Raw genomic sequence first — 22,794 nt, 5'->3', positions numbered from 1 at the left:
AATGTCTCACAGCTTATTTCAAACAGGAAAAATGTCCAGATTTTATGTTTGAAAATGGTTGTGAGATGGACGTTTTTGTGCCGAAATTGTGCAAACTGAATAACCATTTTTCCAAAATAAAACATCCGACTTATAATCAGCAAAAAAACTAATGGTTAGGGATGTTTGTCTGGCATTATTTTTGAGATCTCTAGACAGAACAGAGGGTAGCTTAGTGGTTGCTGCAATGAACAATGACTTGCACACTCTCTTTTCTGTTTTATGACTGTAGATTGCCGCAATGTATTCTCTTGTAATCTCCCTTCAGATGTTTTGGCTCTTGTTTTGCATGCCCTCTTTTCATTTTGTAATCCACTGCTGAGGCTTCTTCTGTAAATTTTCCTTGCTTGAATGGGCTCATGTGTAATTGTAAATTGCTTTGAACCTTTATAGTCATAGAGCGATCCACATATCCTAGATTAGATTAGACTTTAAACCAAAGGACCTTAGATCAAATCCCACTTTAACTCTTATTTTATAATTGTCAGCCGTCTAGGAACAGAAAAATACCTACTGTACCTGAATTTACACCACTTCAAAAGCCTTCAGGTTGCAAGTGGCTTAAATATTTAGGTACAGGAGGCATATTTCTGTTTTTGGGGAGGGTTTACAATTATAAAATAAAAGTTAAAGTGCGATTTGATCCAGGGTTTCTTGGTTTAAAGTCCAATGCAGTAAACACTAGGCTATCCCTAGACTCTGCCTAGAGATCTTTCTGGCCATTTTTCTAAAAATGATGCCAAATGTCCCTATCTGTAGGGGTTTTTTTGGTCTTAAGTTGGACATTTTATTTTGGAAACTTGGCTATTCATTTTGCACATTTTCAGCACAAAAATGTTTATTTCACAGCCATTTTCGAACAGAAAATCTGGACATTTTTCCTGTTTGAAATTGGCTGTGAATTGGAATTGCACCAGAATCCCTTAGTTTAAAGTCCACTAAACTGACCATTAGGCTACTCCTCACACTTGCTTTCTGTTTATCTATGACTAAGTCTTTGTCCAATTTCTCTGTTTGTGTTGGAATTCTGTAGACAACACCCATGGAGGTTCCATCTTCTCTTTCTAAGATAATCCATATTGCTTCTTCCTCTCTCCAGGTCCCCTGCATTTCAGCCACTTTAATACCTTTTTTTTACATATAAAGCTACCACTCCACTTTTCTGACCATCTCTCTCTTTCCTAAATAGGGTATAGCTCAGTATATTTGCATCCCATTCATGGGAATCATTGAACCACATCTCCATGATAGAAACGATATACAAATCTGCTTGTAACATCAGAGCTTGCAGATCATGAACTTTGTTCCATGCATAAGAATATAAGAATTGTCATACTGGGACAGACCAAAGGTCATCAAGGTCAGTATCCTGTTTCTGACAGTGGCCAACAGAGGTCACAAGTACCTGGCATGATCCCAAGGAGTAAAACAGATTTTATGCTGCTTATCCTAGGAATAAATAATGGAATATGGACTTTTCTTTTAGAAAATTATCCAAACTTTTTTAAAACCCTGCTAACCCTACCACATTCTTCAGCAACGAATTACAGAGTTTAATTACACTTTGAGTAATGAAATATTTTATGCTTAATATTGGCAATTTGTTTTGTTACATGTTCCGGGCTTACCATGATGCAAGGATGTAGCCAGATACCCAGATTTGGATGGGCCTGAGCCCTAAATGGGTGGGCACAAGAGCCCCACAGCCCACTCAGAATCTTTTCAGCCCCTCCCCCCTCCCAGGTGACCAGGTATCTCTCAACTCCATCTCTTCTGTTTGCCCACCCCTCCCTCCCTCCTTCAGTACTTTTAAAGCTATTTCTTAGGGGAAAGAAGAAGCAACTCATACCCACTTCACATGCCCACCCAAGCCTTCCCTCTGACCTGGTCCCGCCTATGTGGAAACAGCGCTATATAAGCTTAGTAAAACATGGACTTATAGTAAAGAGATTGTAAAGATGCTACATGCACTAAAAATGTGGCATTATAGAAAAATGATGAAAATTAGCTGGAAGGACATGTTATGATATGAGAGTATATAAGATGATGAGAAATGAGAGGATCCTAAACAAAGCCAGTAGTGGCGTGGAAACATCATAACAGCACTACATCTCTCCTTATTTACCCTTGACTCAAATTAAAATTCTCTTACTTTCTCCGGAACAGAAATCTGCCATTCTACAAAGATGCAAACTCAATGATTGGAATACACTGTGCTTAATTACAGTACTTAACCACTCTACATTTTATGCTACTAAAAGATGACACTGACTTTTTAAAAGCAGCATTAGCTGAAAATATCCTCATGTTGTTTCTACAAGCAACAATATGCCAGCTATATAATGATAACTACCAGTTACCAATCACAATTATGGATCAAGGAAGACTGTCATATTCCTCTTTACTATATATTGATTTATTAGCATCTCTTGATTGAATCTTTATTAAATGAATTGGTTGTTCTTAAGACTAACCATGTCTACTTCTAATGATCTGCTTTTCCATCTTTGCACAGCACTGCCATAGACTTGATGTCTTGCAGCTTTCTAAATGTTCATTCTTATGCAGACAGCACAGCTGCCTTCTCCTCAAAAAAGTGAATTTAATCAATTCAGATTGACTTCTTATTAAATTAAACATGATATTCCAGGAAAAAAACCATATCTAGAGTCTTCTAGTAATGCCCTGTCTTTTCTGTTTGATAAAAATAAAAAAAGGTCTTATAGCATGTTTCTTTCTGGTCCATCCACTAGAAAAAGGCCCGATTAACAATGGATTACAGAAATTTCATTGAATAACATAGCATAACATTCTACTTATATACCACAGGACTGTGAAGCTCTATGTGGTTTACAAAAGAGAAAGTAGTAACAATTAAATAGAATGACTTAGTTTCCAAGTATTTGGTGAACAAATATGTTTTCAGATGCCTTCTAAAATCTAAATAGGTACTAGAAGTCATGATTAAGAGATGTAAGTCTTTGTCTCAGGACGCTGCCTGTTAGGATAAGAGACTTTAGTGGAAGTTTTTGAATTTACATCCTTTTACCAATGGAAAAGTTAAAATGGCATGTGAACGTCTAGTATGTTTACTAGTTGCGAGTGAAAATAGACTCGTGAGATAATTTGGAGTTAGGCCAAAAAGGGTCTTATAGCAAAAACACTCGAACTTGAACTTAATCTGAGCCTCCACTGGCAACCAGTGCAGTTCGCGGAAGAACGCAGTAACATGACTATGAGCTGCATTTTCTTAGACTTTTTTTCACAGTACACTACATACACTTCTCCCTCCGTATTCGGGGTTTCAGCAATCGCGGTTTCGATTATTCACAGTTTTTAACTTGCTAGCTGAGCCTTTTGAAAGCTTCAGGTTTGAATATAATAACACATGCAAAATGACACCAGCGCAAGGTTTTAAAAATTATAACCAAGATTTATTGAATTATTGTTTCTATTTTTCCATTATGAGATCAAAAGCGTCAGCATAATTATTGCTTAACAGTTGCGCTAATGGGAGATCGTCATAGTGGCCAAATGCTGGCCTTCTCATAACGGTCTCGGTCTTACTAGCTCCAGATTTTCTATTATATGCTGTTGGCTCATTATGACATCATCATCGTAACAACCAATAACAATTCTCCAAAGAGGTGGTCTTAAAAGTTTAGACAAAGGAAACATTCCTCCATGTTTCCAAGTTAGGCAGTTTTAGAAACTTACTTTTGATTTCTAAAGTAACATTATAACATTATGCAAGAGAATCTACAATTATTAACATGGTGCTGAAAAGTTCTCAGCCCTAAGTTTCATCCACACACAGTGCTGCAAAGTTGTTAGCCTGAAGGAGGGAGCTGGCAGCTTCATGTTACACCGACACAGTGCTAAGCGTGGGCTTCCAATGCCCCCCCTTCCTATGCTTGAGACTGACTCTAATTACTTCCAGATGCTGCTGTAGGATTTTTTTTAGGTTGCAAAAATATATAAATATGTTTTTCAAAACTTATTCCTTTTGTTCAACACAGTCACAGCCATCATTCCAGGGGCCCCATTCATTCCATTCATAACTCGGCCATTCATACTTAATGCATTCTATCTCTTAGGTTAGGACACGTTATCTTCCTAGCCAGTCTACAGCACATGTGGTATTAATTAACACCAAGCTGCTGGGAGCGGGAAAACTCAGAGAGGACAAAGAAGACAGAACAAGATGGTGTCCAAAGACAGGACAGATATAGTACAAACAGATAACCCAAAATGGATTCCATGTAATCATGTAATCATGATTTCCACCATGATTTGGCTCAACAGCAAAGTACATAAACAGATATTATTATGCTTTCCCTTATATTAATCCTTAGTATATTTTTCTCTGGCCTTAGCTACATTATAGTCAGACTTTTATTCACCCGTTTTTCGTACGTTTCTATTTGGGCGCGGTCCTTAACTAACACAGAATTATCTAACTAGAATTACCCAGAATCATATGAAAAACAGGCGCTTTTGTAGAAAAAACTCCACAAAAAATACTGCACTTATCATGTTCTGACATCCATTCCCATTACCGTCCCATAACCAGCACCCCCTGCTGGCCACGAGCCACTACTCCTCATAGCTCCTCCCCCCAAATTGCATCAGCTTGCATAGAGAAATCGCTGATTCCAAGCGTTTACAGAGAAAATCGCTGATTCCCGGCACTTTCTTTCATAGAAACATAGAAGATGATGATGGCAGAAAAGGGCTACAGCCCATCAAGTCTGCCCACTCTGCTTATCCACCCCCTGTCTATGCCCTAATGACCCAATTTTCTTATCTTGACCCTCGTAGGGATCCCACATGGGTATCCCATTTATTCTTAAAGTCTGGCATGCTGTCTGCCTCGATCACCTGCACTGGAAGTTTTTTCCAATGATCAACCACTCTCTCTGTGAAGAAATACTTTCTGGTGTCGCCATGAAATTTTCCGCCCCTGAGTTTGAGCGGGTGCCCTCTTGTGGCCGAGGGTCCCTTGAGAAAGAAAATATCATCTTCCACTTCGACACGTCCCGTGAGGTACTTAAATGTTTCGATCATGTCTCCCCTCTCCCTACGTTCCTCGAGAGTGTAGAGCTGCAATTTGTTCAGTCTCTCTTCATACGAGAGACCCTTGAGCCCCGAGATTATCCTGGTGGCCGCCCGCTGAACCGATTCAATTCTGCGCACATCTTTACTGTAATGTGGCCTCCAGAATTGCACACAGTACTCCAGATGAGGTCTCACCATGGCCCTGTACAACGGCATTATGACTTCAGGCTTTCATCTGACGAAACTTCTATTTCTTTATTTCTGTCTCTCTCCTTGATTGCTGTCTGTCTTTCTTTCTTTGTTTCTGTCTCTCTCTCTCTCTCTCTCTTTGGCCACTGTCTGTCTTTTTTCTTTCTATCTCTCTCTCTCCTTGGCTGCTGTCTGTCTTTATTTCTTTCTGTCTCTCTTTCTCCTTGGCCACTGTCTGTCTGTCTTTCTTTTATCGCTCTCTCCTTGGCCGCTGTCTGTCTGTCATTCTTTCTTTCTCTCTCCTTGGCCGCTGTCTGTCTGTCATTCTTTCTTTCTCTCTCCTTGGCCGCTGTCTGTCTGTCTTTCTTTCTGTCTCTCTCCTTGGCTACTGTCTGTCTTTCTTTCTGTCTCTCTCCTTGGCCGCTGTCTGTCTTTCTTTCTTTCAGTCTCTCTCTTTCCTTGGCCTCTGTCTATCTTTCTGTCTCGCTCCTTGGCCGCTGTCTGTCTTTCTTTCTTACTTCCTTTCTGTCTCTCTCTTTAGCCGGTCTGTCTGTCTGTCTTTCTTTCTTTCTGTCTCTCTCCATTGCCGCTCTCTGTCTGTCTTTCTTTCTGTCGCTTTCCTTGACCGCTGTCTTTCTTTCAGTCTCTCTCTCTCCTTGGCCGCTGTCTATCTTTCTTTCTGTCTCTCTCCTTTACCGGTGTCTGTCTGTCTTTCTTTCTTTTTTTCTGTCTCTATCCTTAGCCGGTCTGTCTGTCTTTCTTTCTTTCTGTCTCTCTCCATGGCTGTCTATCTGTCAGTGGCGTACCTAGCATATGTGACACCTGGGGCCCATCATTTTTTTACACACACCCCCATCTATATGAAAAATATTATTTTTAGTAACAATCCACATATCGCACAACAAGAGTATACCTAGGAAAAGGCAGCATCTTAAATACTGCAGTGAGCACTAGAACACCAACACATATATTGTAAAACTAAACAAGCCAGATCCCGCACAGTCAATTGATCCTGCAGTCAATGCCAACTGAAAACTATGTTCTTTTCATACACACATAACAGAGATACACCCTCACCCAATATGGAATAATCACAAACTAAAAATAGAAATATGTAGACAAAAGTTAAACTGAACCGCCAAGAAACCAGACTCTGCATACAATGCAACACCACAACACCACAAAAACAGTAACAGATATCCTCTAATACTGTGCAAAATATAAAGACAGTAGATGTAAATTTGAAAGAACTGATACATAACAATCACCACTTTACAAATTAACAAATAAAAATAAAACAAATAATGAGAAATAAGAAAATACCATTTTATTGGACTAATCCATTTTTCAATTAGCTTTCAGAGGCCAAATCTTTCTTCAGAACAGTACTGTTATGGTATTCCTCCTGACCTGAGGAAAAGGGTTTAGTCCAAAAAATTGCCTTATTTCCATTTCCTATTTATAAAATTTTATCAATACAGTTATAATACTACTTGATTCTAAGTAAAGCAACAAAAAAATTTTGAAGATCCACCCACTGGACCACAAGGGACAAAGGGGGGCTTTCCATGGGGTTTGGGAAAAGGTTGAAGGGGGGTTCGGGAGGGAGGCATGGTCCAAGGGGGATTGGGATAATTTTTTGTTGTTGTTATGCAGGTGCCAGCCTGAATTCAGAGTCAGCACCCACTTAGCTTTTCAACCTGATTTAGGACAGCTTTTGAGTTGTCCTATATTAGGCCACTCAGCTATGTGGAGGCCAGCACTGAAATTGCCGGCACCAGTATATCTTGCAGCCCCTCCCCCGTGCTGCCCCTCTCCTCCCCACTTTTTAGCTGGGCAGTCAGGGGATATTCAGTGGCATTCTCCAGTCAAGTGCCACTGAATTTCCCATTTAGGTAGAGAGCTTCTACCCACATAAATTACTCTGAATATTGTATGCCTTTCAGCGCTATATAAGTGATAAGTAATAGTAATCCCCCAGTAATGTAATTGGATTAAATAACAGTAGTTCCAAAAAGGGGGAAGAATTTTCTTTAAATCAGGGCAGCCACTGTCCTTGAGGGCCACAACCCATTTTCAAGATTTCCACAAATAGTTTGGGTGGGAGGGTTATTGGTCTGTAAGAATATTGTAATATTTTAAGTGATGTCTATAGTGTAAATGTTTTAATTATTATTCTTCACCTATTGAAATTATTTTAAAATGAATAAAATTATTAAAAAAATATATATATATTTCCACAATGAATATGTATGAGATTGATTTGCATGCACTGGTTTTATTGTTTGCAAATATTGTAGTTCTCATGCATATTCCTTGTGGCAATCCCAACTGAGTTGTGGCCCTCAAGGACTGTGTTTGCCCACCCCTGTGCTAGATGATACAACTGGTCACTTGGTTCCCCTTCAATGATGCAGTCACACCTAAACAGTCATCTTGGAGTTTAGGCATCCACAGTTAGTGGAGGAACAGCACCCTGATGCCTATCCAGCATGATGTACTGGTACCCTCACCACTACCAGACTCACAACTTAGTTGGTTTCCCAAATCATTTGCCTCTTCCAAAGGTCTTTACTAAGACTCCAGTATGATTGTTGGAATTTCAATAGTATCTAAAATACATGCAATATGGAAGAAGAAAAATGCAAGCCTTTTCTGTAATGGACAATGTAATATTTCAGAGAAAGGCATTCATAAAAAAAAAAATTAGTGATTTTTTGACAATGTTCCTTGCATAGAGAGAATACTAACAAGCCACAGAGGGCACCTTGTAGAGCTTCAGAAGCCTTGATGGCTCTTCTCTTATAACATTATCTGTGAAAAATGGAATTCCTCTTTGACAGCTGTAATTTCCTACTGCCTTTTGCATTACATATTTGTGAATCCTAATCAGGACTGATTGTCACAAGCATCACATCCAAACAGCAGAAAGTATTCATCTCTAAAAAGGGCCTATTTATTAAATAGAATAATATTTTGCAGTTATCACAGATTAACAGCCACAATTAATACTGTCTGTGGTAACTGCCAAGCCCAATGATAATGTCTGAGGATGTTCCCAAAATTTGGTATTCAATTAACACAAAGGAAAAGTCTTTACCATTTGTTAACTTAATGATTAATAGATGTAGCTAACCATACTGCATAATCTAAGTGGCATTAACTGCACCATGTTATCTGCTATATTAACAGTTAATATACAGTAAATTCTGTGTTAACTGAAAGGTGCAGGCTCCACCCACTCTCCAGTTATTATCTGTCTCATTCTGCAATAACTGTTAAAATGGAAATTACCATGCATTAACTGTTAAGCCATAGTATTAAGCAGGGAATTCTATAAGGAATGCCCAAAATTTGGAGATGAAAAAAATAAATGCTAAGCACTATCACTATCCTATAAAGCAGCAGCCCCCAACCACTGGGCCACAAATTGGTACCAGGCCATGCAGAACGGGTTGCCCGAAAGAATACATTTTTTTAAAATTTTTATTTAATTTACATTAGTTTGCAACACAGATGTTGGAATGTGGGGGCCATGGCCTTCCTCCCCCCTCCTCCCCCATCCAGAGCAGGGATGGCCCCACCTTCATTTGCAGCCCAAGAGGACAAAACCAAAGGAAGAAGCAATCGTGCCTCAAAAATGTATCAAGGCAGCAGAAGAGGCAAGTGAGATGTCTAAAACCAACCCACAGTTGCATGAAAATTGAATAACAGTAGTTTAACAAAAGTCCTTGATCATATAGATCGTAATGAATCTCAAAGTAGTTTACTGGATTTCTGTGCGCAAGTACTTTGGGACTCGTTATGATCTATATGACCAAGGACTTTTGTCATACTACTACTGTTCAATTTTCATGTAACTGTGGGTTGGTTTTAGACATCTCACTTGCCTCTTCTGTTGCTTTACCATGCACAAGAGACCAGGCTATTTTATAAACATGCATGCACGAAAGACATATAAATGATTATATGTATGTATATAGTGCTATTTTGTAATCTACAGCATCATTTGAGTTTATGTGGTAAATTTTAAAACTGTTCATGCACAATAGTACAGAAGATGAGTGCATTCTTCAGAAAATCAAAACTGTGGCACAGGAAGTTAGATTCATGACCCAAAAAGATGAGTAAATGTCAGCCTCAGACACTTATCCAAGCACCAGGTCCATAACAGGGGCATAAGCAGACCTGACATTTTGGGTGGGCTCAGATTTAATGTGGGTGGGCCTTTCTCATCTTCACTCCTGTACATACATGCAATTTTTAAAATCTTCCCCTCCATCTTTGCATCCATCACTCTCTCTCTCTCTCTCTTTTCCCTTCCATCCCTTCTACTCTAAATTGGCTTCTGCTCCTCCAGGGGTCTGTGGCCCCGCATCTGTTCATCTCTTTCCAACACTCACCCTCCCAGGTTTACCTCTGAAATCCTGCCGGTGGTGATTCCTGTAGGCAACCTGTGCCGGCATTGCAGGTTTCCCTCTACCATGTTCCCGCCTTCAATGATGTTACTTCCTGTTTCTTCACAGGCGGGGATGGGGTGGAGGAAAACATGCAGCCCCAGTGCAGGTTGCCTGCAGATGTCATTGGCATCAATTCCTATGAGGTAAATCAGGGGTGGGGTTCAGAAACAGGAGGACAGATGCCAGGCTGCAGATGGAAAAGACTGAGAGAGGAGAGTGAGGTGTCACCACTGAGGTGTTTTGGGGCCTTGTGGACCACCAGACTGAGTGGGACTGAGGGAAAAATGGGTAGGCCTGGGCTCATCCTTGACTACGCCACTGGTCCATAAGCACAATAAGACAATGTAGTCAAGGATTATGCATGACTTCGAGCAGGTATAAATGTTTGATGAGTAAATATGCCATGGTAGAAGTGTATTGCTGTTATAAAATTGGGAGTGCACATACACTTTGAAAGATCATCCAGAACATGTCTAGATCATGTCTCCTTTCCCCATACATAAAACTCTACATGTTGTCATATTCATATATAATTAGTGCCTTTTCTAAAATCACCACAAACATCTATGCTGTTTCACACATGTAAATCCATTTTATTTGTGTGATTAGCACCTAGGATTTCTAAAATTATCTCCTAAGTCTCATAAAAATAAATGAATTTGAAAAGATGACTGAGCAGTCTGGGTGTCTCATTCTTAAGTGTTCTAACACAGGCACAAATTGAAGAAATTTCTATTGATATCAGGGCACTTAACAGTGACTTAAAAACAAACTAATGTCAATAAATATAAGAGGAAGGAAAAGCTAAATAGCAGGATAAAAACAACTTTGTTTTCAAGTCAGTAGAGTAAAGGAATGTACAGTGGTCAAAAATTTTACAAAGCAAACATGGGCTTTATCTACCACAGTTTTCTTCGTCACTGTCATCTTCACAGTCTGCATGGCCATCACACCTTCTGGACATCAAGACACACCTCCCCGTGCGGCACTTGAAGTGGCTTGGAGAGCACTCTGTCAAAGCCAATGAAATAAGAGTCACCGAGCGAAGGAAAGGTTTCAAGGTTTTATTAAAATTTGATTTAATCGCTTATCTAATTTCTAAGCGAGTTTACAATATATATATAAAAAAAGAGCATAAACATAATAAAAATGCCATTAACAATACCATTAATACTTACAAAAAGAAAGCAATTACAAAGAAACATCAACTAATAATTGGCATATTAAAAAGGGATTAATGAGACATACAGACGGGAGACAAAAGGAAATAGGGTTAGAAATACAATTTGGGTAGGAATGAAAGACAAATAAGGAAAAAAAAACCCAAAAGGAAAGGGCTCGTTACTGCTTAATTCCTTAAGGGAGTTAAAAGGATACTGTAAAATTTGAATGATTCTTTCACTGCAGTCTATGGGCTAGATTCTCTAACGCAGGGGTAGGGAACTCCAGTCCTCGAGAGCCGTATTCCAGTGGGTTTTCAGGATTTCCCCAATAAATATGCATGAGATCTATTTGCGTGCACTGTTTTCAATGCATATTCATTGGGGAAATCCTGAAAACTCGACTGGAATATGGCTCTCGAGGACCGGAGTTCCCTACCCCTGCTCTAAAGGATAGTGACTCAATTGTTGTTAGCCGATTCATGGCCAATTTTAAAACAGTCTAAGTAAGTCCCTGATTGGACTGTTAGCTCCGCTGCTGAGAATAAACCAGATATGTTTCTACAGTTAGAGAGGCATGGGCAGAGGCACGACAGGTACACGGAACACAAGCATGGCAAAGAGAAACAAAGCAAGCTTTCCAGCTCCAGACCTCAGAGCTATAAGGGGAACTGTAAACCTGACACACTGCAACACTTCACTGCAGTATATGGTATTATTTTTGTGTCCTCTAAAATGTTTTATGTTCGAAGAGAGAGACATTCCTATTAAATTGCAAGACTGAGAGAAAACAGAACTCAGCATTGTCTGCATTTTTAGCTCATTTGTTTGCAACCTTGTCCTGAAAGTACTTTAAACTAGTCAGGTTTTCAGGATAACAGTAATGAATACACATAATTTGAATGCACTGAGTTTCCATTGTATACAAACATAGCTCATGCCAGTGGCATAGAAAGGGTGGAGCAGGGGAGCAGACCACCCCAGGCGCCCTCTTAGTGGGGACGCCGGCACCTCACCTCCTCTCCGCCCTCCTGCTCCTTCCCACTCCTCCCCCGCCACAGGCGCACCTTCATTTCTCCGCCACTGTGCCTCTAGCTCTTCGCTGGCGAGCAGCAGCTCCATCCTGCTGCTCGTGCCAGCCTTGGCACTATCCTCTGATGTTACGTCTGGGTCCCGCAACTAGGCAGCGACGTCAGAGGGCAAACTGACATTGGCACGGGCAGCAAGTTAGAGATGCTGCTTGTGCCGGGGAGCTAAACAGGTACGGGGGAAGGGAAGGGGAGCCCGCACAGCGGGGGGGGGATGGGAGAGGGGGGCGGAGAAGACAGCGGGGGGGGGGCACCATCGCCCCGAGTGCCTCCTACCCTCACTATGCCACTGGCTCATGTATACTGTTGAAAATATCATGAAAACTAGACCAGTTAGAGGTGTACAGAACAGAGTTCAGAAACATTGTTTTAGCTGATAAGGATAATCTATTTTTCTACTTTAGATGGTAGAAAATAACTGTAACTACATATAGGTACCAATTTAGGAATCTAAATTACTGAGCTGCCACTTCACTGCCAGCCAGCCATGAGAGTGTGCACTGACTGACTCACATATCTGCAGAGTATGTCCTTGCTGTGGTCAGATCTGATGATTCCCTGGCCTCAACGGCAGCGTTTTTGTGGTGTTTAAACATGCTATCTCTCTACCACTGTTCATTTGTGATATCACACGATAGGAAAAAGAAAGGAATGAAGTTGTTTCTTTTAAAGAGACAACTCATGGTACGTATTCAAAAAAAATACAACAGAATCCTACAAAACAGAGTCATGTTCCTTAAGCCTTTAGCACACTAGTTCCTTTAATGGGTGCACTCTAAGGACCTATACACGGCACCCGGCAGCGCCTACATAGTAGACACCGCTCGGCATGGTTGTCTATCAACCACTAAGGGCTCCTTTTGCTAAGCTGCGTTAGGGCATTAACGCGCGGAATAGCGCGCGCTACAAATGTCGAGCGCACTAGACGCTAACGCCAGCATTGAGTTGGCGTTAGTTCTAGCCACGTAGCGTGGGATTAGCACACGCTAATCTTCTGCGTGCGCTAAAAAACGCTAGTGCACCTTAGTAAAAGGAGCCCTAAGTGCCATTTATAGAATCCAGCCTAGCAGTGCCTACATAGTAAATGATGGCAGATAAAGATCCAAATGGTCCATCCAGTCTGCTCTACCATACACTCTCTATAAATTAATAATTTAAATTGCTCTTTTTCTTAGATATTATTGGGCCACTTGCTTAGGCATTGCTAGGTGTCCTAGAGGTAGGCCAAGGTTTTCCTAACCTAATTTACCTGTACCTAACTCGGATGCCTAACAATGCCTAGGTCAACTACATCTATTCTCCGCCCCTAACCATGCCTGCTTTTCAGGTAGGCGTCTCCACTTGTATCACTAAGCAGAATTCCATACCTAACTATTAATTTTTTTAAATCAATTACTCAATTAGCTTCAATGGTGCAGTCAATTAACACGCCATTTAAGCTAATTGATTGAAATTAGGTTGGGGAGGATTTTAGTTAGGCTTCGCTAGGTGGCCTCAATTATGGTGCCTAGCAGTGCCTAACTAAGGCCCTGTATATAGAATCAGGCCCTAATTGTGTCCTTTGTTTGATACCTGACTGCAGTTCGCTTTCTTCCAGGTTACTCTTTCTGAAGATTTGGCTAATTGAGTAGATTGAAACTGTTGGCAGCACTGGAAGTTAGTTGAAATAGAAAAGTTTGCAAGAACAAGAAGAACATTGCTTCAGGGCTTCATGCTCCATACCAAACTATGACCTGAAGAACTCGTACATCTTTCTTAACCAAAAGCAGTGGAATGGAGTGGGCCATAGGATCATGACCTGACAATTTTTTGTCCTACATGGCTAAAAGAACATCCTTCAGAAAATGGAAGAAGGATCCAACTGAAAATAATAAGAAACAGCCTAAGGAATGGCAAGTCAAATGCAAAGCACTGATAAAGAAGGCAAAGAGAAAATTTGATAAGATTCCATTAGAAATACATCATATAATAAAAACTTTTTTAGATATATTAGAAGCAAGAAGCCAAAAAGGATCAGTTGGACCGCTAGATGACTGAGGGGGTAAGAGGAGCACTCAGGGAAGACAAGGCCATAGCGGAGAGACTACATGAATTCTTTGCTTCAGTCTTCACCAAGGAAGATGTGGGGAGATGCCAGCACTAAAATTGGTATTCAATGCAGATGAGTCAGAGAAACTGAAACAAATCTTTGTAACACTGGAAGATGTAATGGGACAATACGATAAATTAAAGAGTAGCAAATCACCTGGACTGGATGTTATACATCCCAGAGTACTGATAGAACTGAAAAATGAACTTGCAGAGCTAGTGTTAGTAATATGTAATTTATCTTTAAAATCCAGCATGGTACCAGAATATTGGAGGGTGGCCAATGTAATGCTAATGTTTAAAAAACGTTCCAGAGTTGCTCTAGGAAATTACAGACTGGCCAGAAAAATGGCAGCAATGATCATAAAAAAAACAAACTTACTGAGAATATACATAGGCATGGATTAATGAGACAAAACCAACATAAATTTAGTCTTGCTTCACTAATCTACTACATTTCTTTGAAGGGGAAAATAAACATGTGGATAAAGGTGAGCCAGTCGATATTGTGTACCTGGATTTTCAAAAGGCATTTGACAAAGTATCTCATGAATGGCTCCTGAGGAAATTAGAAAGTGATGGGATAGGAGGTAGTATTTTATTGTGCATTAAGAACTGGTTTAAATATAGAAAACAGAAAGTAGGGTTAAATAGTCAATATTCTCAATGGAGAAGGGCATATAGTGGGATTTTGCAGGGGTCTGTGCGGGGACCGCTGCTCTTTAACATATTTATCAATGATCTAGAACAGTGGTTCCCAACCCTGTCCTGGAGGAACACCAGGCCAATTGGGTTTTCAGGCTAGCCCTAATGAATATGCATGAAGCAAATTTGCATGCCTATCACTTCCATCATATGCAAATCTCTCTCATGCATATTCATTAGGGCTAGCCTAAAAACCCGATTGGCCTGGTGTTCCTCCAGGACAGGGTTGGGAATCACTGATCTAGAAATGGAATAACTAGTGAGGTGATTAAATTTGCTGATGACACAATGTTATTCAAAGTTGTTAAATCAGAAGAGGATTGTGAAAAATTGCAAGAGATTGGGATCCAAATGGCAGATAATATTTAATGTGAGCAAATACAAAGTGATGCATATAGGAAACAGAAACCCAAGCTATAGCTACATGATGCAAGGCTCCACATTAGCAATCACCACCCATGAAAAGGATCTAGGTATCATCGTTGATGATACATTGAAACCCTCTGCTCAGTGTGCAGCAGTGACTAAGAAAGTAAATAGAATCCTAAAAATTATTAGGAAAACAAAAATGAGAATATTATAATGTCTTTGTATTGCTCCATGGCGCGACTGCACCTTGAATACTGTGTATAATTCTGGTCACCGCATTTCAAAAAAGATATAAAAGAAATAGAAAAGGTACAGAGAAAGGTGACAAAAATGATAAAGGGGATGGGATGACTTCCCTATGAAGAAAGGCTAAGGTGGTTAGGGCTCTTCAGCTTGGAGAATAGATGGCTCAGGGGAGATATGGCAGAGGTCTATAAAATATTGAGTGAAGTTTAACAGCTTGTTTCCTCTCTCCAAGAATACTGGGACTAGGGGGTATGCAATGAAGCTGCTAAGTAGTACATTTAAAACAAATTGGAGAAACTATTTCTTCACTCAATGTATAATTAAACTCTGAAATTCATTGCCAGAGAATGTGATAAAAGCAGTTAGCTTAGCAAGGTTTAAAAAAAGGATTGGATGATTTCCTAAAAGAAATTTCCATAGCCCATTTATTAAGATAGACTTGAAAAAAAATCCACTGCTTATTTCTAGGATAAGCTGCATAAAATATGTTTTGGGATCTTGTCATATATTTGTGACTTAGGTCGGGCACTGATGGAGACAAGATACTAGACTTGATGGACCTTTGGTCTGTCTATGTTCTTAACTATTAATGAGGCAGATAGAGCAGAACACTCAATACCACCTCAAAAGATGTAGCTAATAATATTATGTATTAGCTGCCTTGCAATTAATATAGGGTAGTAAGTTTATCTGCATAGCAGCACTTCCCAAAATGCTGAGAATGCTCTTAACAGTAACATAGTAACATAGTAAATGACGGCAGATAAAGACCCGAATGGTCCATCCAGTCTGCCCAAACATACACTCTCTATAATTTAATGATTTAATTTAAATTGTTCTATTTCTTAGATATTTCTGGGCCAGAAACCCAGAGCTCTGCCTGGTACTGTGCATAGGTTTCATCAACTGGAGTCTCAGACTGGCAATGGGTCATGAGCGGAGTTCCGCAGGGGTCGATGCTGGGATTGCTCCTGTTCAATATATTAATTAACGACCTGGAGACGGGAACAAAATGTGAGGTCATTAAATTTGCGGATGACACCAAACTATACAGCAGGGTTAAAACCACGGCAGACTGCGAAGATCTCCAAAAGGATCTGATGACACTGGAAGAGTGGGCCAAAAAGTGGCAAATGAGCTTCAACATAGGGAAATGCAAGGTCATGCATGTAGGGAAAAAGAACCCGATGTTCACTTATAAAATGGGGGGATCACTGCTAGGGGTAAGTAACCTTGAAAGAGACCTGGGAGTGATGGTAGACACAACATTGAAGGCGTCGGCACAGTGCGCCACAGCCTCAAGGAAAGCAAACAAAATGTTGGGTATCATTAAGAAGGGTATTTTACTTCAAGGTAAAATAACACTATTCGCCGATGACGTCAAACTATGTAATATAGTAAGTGAATGCAGTTTACAGAATTATATGGCGCAGGACCTGCTTACATTAGAAAGTTGGTCCTCAACCTGGCAGCTAGGCTTCAATGCTAAGAAATGTAAGGTCATGCACCTCAGGAGCGGAAATCCATGCAGGACGTACTTCTTGAACGGAGAAACTTTAACTAGGACTTCAGCAGAACGAGATTTAGGAGTAATCATCAATGCAGACATGAAAACTGCCAATCAAGTGGAGAAGGCTTCATCTAAGGCAAGGCAGATATTGGGTTGTACCAATAGAAGTTTCGTCAGCCGAAAGCCTGAAGTCATAATGCCGTTGTACAGGGCCATGGTGAGACCTCATCTGGAGTACTGTGTGCAATTCTGGAGGCCACATTACAGCAAAGATGTGCGCAGAATTGAATCGGTTCAGCGGACGGCCACCAGGATGATCTCGGGGCTCAAGGATCTCTCGTACGAAGAGAGACTGAACAAATTGCAGCTCTACACTCTTGAGGAACGTAGGGAGAGGGGAGACATGATCGAAACATTTAAGTACCTCACGGGACGTGTCGAAGTGGAAGATGATATTTTCTTTCTCAAGGGACCCTCGGCCACAAGAGGGCACCCGCTCAAACTCAGGGGCAGAAAATTTCATGGCGACATCAGAAAGTATTTCTTCACAGAGAGAGTGGTTGATCATTGGAACAAGCTTCCAGTGCAGGTGATCTAGGCAGACAGCGTGCCAGACTTTAAGAATAAATGGGATACCCATGTGGGATCCCTACGAGGGTCAAGATAAGGAAATTGGGTCATTAGGGCATAGACAGGGGGTGGGTAAGCAGAGTGGGCAGACTTGATGGGCTGTAGCCCTTTTCTGCTGTCATCTTCTATGTTTCTATGTTTCTATGGTATCACGACCAGGACGAAGGAAGTCATCCTGCCACTGTATCATGCAATGGTGCGCCCGCATCTGGAATACTGTGTCCAGTACTGGTCGCCGTACCTCAAGAAGGACATGGCAGTACTTGAGGGAGTCCAGAGAAGAGCAACTAAGCTGATAAAGGGTATGGAAAATCTCTCATAAGCTGATAAAGGGTATGGAAAATCTCTCACAGACTAAAAAAGTTGGGGCTGTTCTCCCTGGAGAAGCGGAGACTTAGAGGAGACATGATAGAAACCTTCAAGATCCTGAAGGGCATAGAAAAAGTAGACAGGGACAGATTTTTCAAATTATGGGGAACCACAAGTACAAGGGGGCACTCGGAGAAATTGAAAGGGGACAGGTTTAGAACAAACGCTAGGAAGTTCTTTTTCACCCAGAGGGTGGTGGATACATGGAACGCGCTTCCGGAGGCTGTGGTAGGCAGGAGCACTTTACAGGGCTTCAAAGAAGGTTTGGATAGGTTCCTAGAGGACAAAGGGATTGAGGGGTACAGATAGGAGTAGAGGTAGGTTATAGGGATAGGAGTAGAGGTAGGTTATAGAAATAGTCAGGGACCACCACTGCTCAGGCAATAGGCCTGATGGGCCACCATGGGAGCGGACCGCTGGGCGAGATGGACCTCTGGTCTGCCTCAGCGGAGGCAACTTCTTATGTTCTTATGTTCTGTCAAAGTTCACTCCAGCCCATCTAAACCATCCCAGATTTTGTTCTATGTTAATACCTTTCAGTATTTGAACTTCTGAATCATATCTCCCCTGTCCCTCCTTTCCTCTAGGGCATACATATTCAGGGCTTCCAATCTTTACTCATACGTCTTTTGGTGCAAACCTCCTACAATTGTTGTCACCTTTTTCTGGACTGCATCAAGTCTTCTTATGTCCTTTGCCAGATACAGTCTCCAAAATTGAACACAATACTCCAAGTGGGGCCTCACCAATGACCTATACAGGGGCATCAACACCTTCTTTCTTCTACTGTTATGCCTCTCTCTATACAGCTTAGCATCCTTCTGACACTAGCCACCACCTTGCCACACTGTTTCTTTGCCTTTAGATCTTCGGACACTGTTACCCCATGATCCCTCTTCCCATCCATGCATATCAGCCTCTCACCTCCCAGCACACACGGCTCCTTCCAATTTCTAATCCCCAAATGCATTACTCTGCACTTCTTTGCATTGAATTTTAGTTGCCAGATTTTAGACCATTCTTCTAACATCTGCAGATCCTTTTTCATGTTTTCCACTCCCTCTTTAGTGTCTACTCTGTTACAAATCTTTGTATCATCCACAAATAGGCAAGCCTTTCTTTCTAACCCTTCAGCAGTGTTGCTCATAAACATATTGAACAGGAACGGCCCCAGTACCATTCCACGAGGGACTCCATTACTTATCTTTCCTTCCTCCAAGTGAATTCCATTAACCACTACCCTCTGGTGCCTGTCTGTCAACCAGTTTCTAATCCATTTCACCACTTTGTGTCCTAAGTTTTTGCACATTAATTTTGCTTATCACCATATGGTAACAGCAGAACCTTAGTGCAACTTTAGTAAATTGTGCTTAAGTGATTGCTACATTTACATTTCTACAAACGAATGACATTCAGCAATTTATGGAAAAAGAATCCTAAAGGTAAAATTGTCTTTAAAGTCGTGGTTTATACCACTGGAACCAATACAAACCTTCTACATCTTCATTGGGCATTAGACAGGTTTGGTTATCAGACTTTTCCTCTGGAAACTGTGAGCAGTCTGTATCTTCTGGCCACTGCAGACCCACAATTCCAAGCACAGACTCACAGCGCTCCTTGGAATGCTCACACAGGGACCTTCAAATAAGAAAAAGAGACAGGGCAAGTTAGCAAACACATCGTGGTATTGTCCTGGTCATGAAGCACCTTATTTATGAAACAGAGAAGGTGACTGTATTATGAAATACTATTGGATTAAAAAGATTCATCAAAATCGTCCATGCTATTTGTTGGCTGCCGGGAGGAGAGAGGAGTGAGGAGTCAACGGCGCATCCTCATTACAATCAGCCCTGCCTACGGTCTTGGTCCTGCTAAACTGGCTGGCAATAATGAACATGCAGTAACTTCAGAGGGGGCGGAATCAAGACCGGCAGAGCCTATAGCAACTTGGCAAGAGGGAAGGCCCCCACAGCTTCTGGTTTCATTATTGCCAGCTGATTTAGCGGGACTGAAGGCAGGGCTGATTGCAAGCAGGATATGCCACTGGCTTCTTACTACCGCCTCCTCCTGGCAGCTGGCAAAAAGCATTGATGACTGCTGCAGCCGCTGGTAGAAGGAATCGGCTACCTGCCTCACATGTCGGGCCTGCTCTTGACCCGTGACTCCATTCCCCACAGCCAGACCCCCAGAAAGATTTAAATTTTTATATTTTTAAACTGGTTACAGAAGCACTCAATCATAGACTAAGCCAAATTGACAAGTTAAAAAGTGATAAATCACCTGAACCAGATGGTATACATCCCAGGGTACTAAAAGAACTCAAACATGAAATTGATGACCTGCTGTTAGTGATCTGTAACCTGTTGCTAAAATCATCTGTAGTACCTGAAGATTGGAGAATGGCCAATGTTATACCAATTTTTTAAAAAGTCTCCAGGTGAGATCCGGGAAATTACAGACCGGTAAGCATGACTTCAGTGCCGAGCAAAATGGTAGAAACAATTATAAAAAATAAGATTGTGGAACATGTAGACAAACATGATTTAATGAGACGGAGTCAGCATGGGTTCAGCCAAGGGAGATCTTGTCACACTAATTTGCTTGACTTCTTTGAAGGTGTGAATATACATGTGGATAAAGATGAGCCAGTTGATATAGTGTATCTAGATTTTCAGAAAGTTTTTGATAAAGTTCCTCAAGAGAGGCTCCTGAGAAAATTAAAGTGTCATGGGATAGGTGGCAAAGGTCAGTTGTGGATTAGGAACTGGTTATCGGATAGAAAACAGAGCGTAGGATTAAATGGTCATTTTTCTCAATGGAGGAGAGTAAACAGTGAAGTGCCACAGGGGTTTGCACTGGAACCAGTGCTATTTAACTTGTTTATAAATGATCTGGAAATTGGAATGACAAGTGAGGTGATTAAATTTACAGATGACACTAAACTGTTCAAAGTTGTTAAAACGCATGCGGATTGTGAAAAATTGCAGGCAGACCTTAGGAAATTGGAAGAATGGGCGTCCAAATGGCAGATGAAATTTAATGTGGACAAATGCAAAGTGATGCACATTGAGAAGAATAGGAGGAAATTTTTTTTACTCAGAGAACAGTTAAGCTCCGGAACGCGTTGCTAGAGGTTGTAGTAAGAGCGGATAGCGTAGCTGGTTTTAAGAAAGGTTTGTACAATTTCCTGGAGGAAAAGTCCATAGAGTGTTATTGAGAAAGACATGGGGGAAGCCACTGTTTGCCCTGGATCGGTAGCATGGAATATTGCTACTCCTTGGGTTTGGGCCAGGTATTAGTGACCTGGATTGGCCACTGAGCTTGATGGACCATTGTTCTGACCCAGTAAGGCTATTCTTAGAAACCGAGATCCCCATTTTTTGGCCATTTTTTTGGCCCAAAAATCTCGGTTTATATTTGAGTATACAGTGCTACCTTGGATTACGAGCATAATCCGTTCCAGGAGCATGCTCGTAATCCAAAATGCTCGTTTATCAAAGCGAGTTTCCCCATAGGAAATAATGGAAACTCGCTTTGATAGGTTGGACATGGGACGTGAACTCTTAGGCCTTGAGCATGCGCACATGCTCAAGGCCCAGCACCGGAGGCAGATTTTTGGGCACCGGCACAGCACAGCACAGCACAAGACATGCTGGTGCAGGTGCGGAGGCTACATCAAAGTAAGAAGAGGGTTCGGGTGGGTTGGGGGGACCTCAGGTCACGGCGGGGGGGGGGGGTGCCCGATGGCGGCGGGGGGGTGCCGGATTGCGAGGGGGAGGGTGCCGGTTCGCAGGGGGGGAACTCGCAAATCGAGGCGCGCTCAGTTTACGAGGCACCAAGTTTGCAAATGTTTTGCTCGTCTTGCAAAACACTCACAAACCGGTGCACCACTGTATATTGTATGTGGTTGATATATCGCAGTAGACTTTCCCAATCCAACTGAATATGTGCATTTAGTATGCGTCCAGTCAGAGTACAAATTAGTATGTAACTTCATCTCGAAAGACTCTATATACTGTAAGGTAAACTATACAGAAATGTATTTATTTTAAAATGTTCTTTCCCGCTTAAAATCTAGGTAGGTTACAATTGAATATACACAATCTATTTCCAGAGTGCATGGGATAGATATTACTATCCACCTGGACAGAATGAAGTGCTAGAAGAAATTAGAAAATCTAACAAATTTGGTAGCACAATATTAATGGAAAATTTTAGTTACCCCATTATTGATAAGTAAAATCTATATAGACTTGAGTATAAGCCGAGTTGACAGTTTACCCCCAAACAAGGGGTGGGGTTATATTCAAGTACTAGTGTTTTAGCCCGTTACATTCGTTACAGTAACGGGTGCTAGAATAGCCCCATCTATACCCTGACCCTGACTCTGATCCCACCCATGCCCCGCCTCTATCATGCCCGAACCCTGCCTCCCACTGATCCCAGTCCCACCACCTCACCTTTCACCATTTCCTTTGTACCCTTTTGGCCCTCCTGACGGTCTTTACTTACCCGAGGCAGCAGCAGCAGTACTGACATACCAACCTTTCCTCCCTCAGTGCCCCAAAGCAGCAGTGGTCCTACCATTTCCATCTCTCCCTTTCCCACTTTCACTCCCTCTACCATCTCTCTCTGACCCTGTTTCACCTTTTTTGCCATCTTTCCCTTTCCTGTCCCCCTCTGTCCTTCCCCAAGACCATCTCTCTCTCTCCTGCCCCCTCCACACTCTCTGAAGTCTATCTCTCCCTATCCCCTACCATCTCTCCTGATTCCACTAGTAGCCCCTCTGTCCTTCTCATCCATCTGTCTCTGTCTCTCTCTCCTCACCTCCTGCCTCTGTGGAGCTCTCACAGCTCCTCCTCGTCCTCCTCCAGCCAGACTTC

At 41.5% G+C, this 22,794-nt stretch overlaps 1 protein-coding gene across 1 annotated transcript in view; it reads right to left on the bottom strand.

Moving 5' to 3' along the window:
- The window catches only part of CORIN (corin, serine peptidase), a 280,593-nt gene that overhangs the window by 59,196 nt on the left and 198,603 nt on the right, over window positions 1–22,794 (bottom strand). Inside the window, exons 12-13 of the mRNA XM_033946076.1 lie at window positions 19,404–19,549; window positions 10,650–10,757 (exon numbers count right to left, since the gene is read on the bottom strand). Coding sequence (XP_033801967.1) covers window positions 10,650–10,757; window positions 19,404–19,549 — 254 coding nt within the window. The remainder of the gene's footprint in view (window positions 1–10,649; window positions 10,758–19,403; window positions 19,550–22,794) is intronic.

The sequence above is a fragment of the Geotrypetes seraphini genome, chromosome 1 (assembly GCF_902459505.1).
Source record: "Geotrypetes seraphini chromosome 1, aGeoSer1.1, whole genome shotgun sequence".
NCBI classification, from domain to species: domain Eukaryota; kingdom Metazoa; phylum Chordata; class Amphibia; order Gymnophiona; family Dermophiidae; genus Geotrypetes; species Geotrypetes seraphini.
The sequence above is the reverse complement of the archived record's forward strand: the minus strand, read 5'-3'. Positions and strand labels throughout refer to the sequence as shown.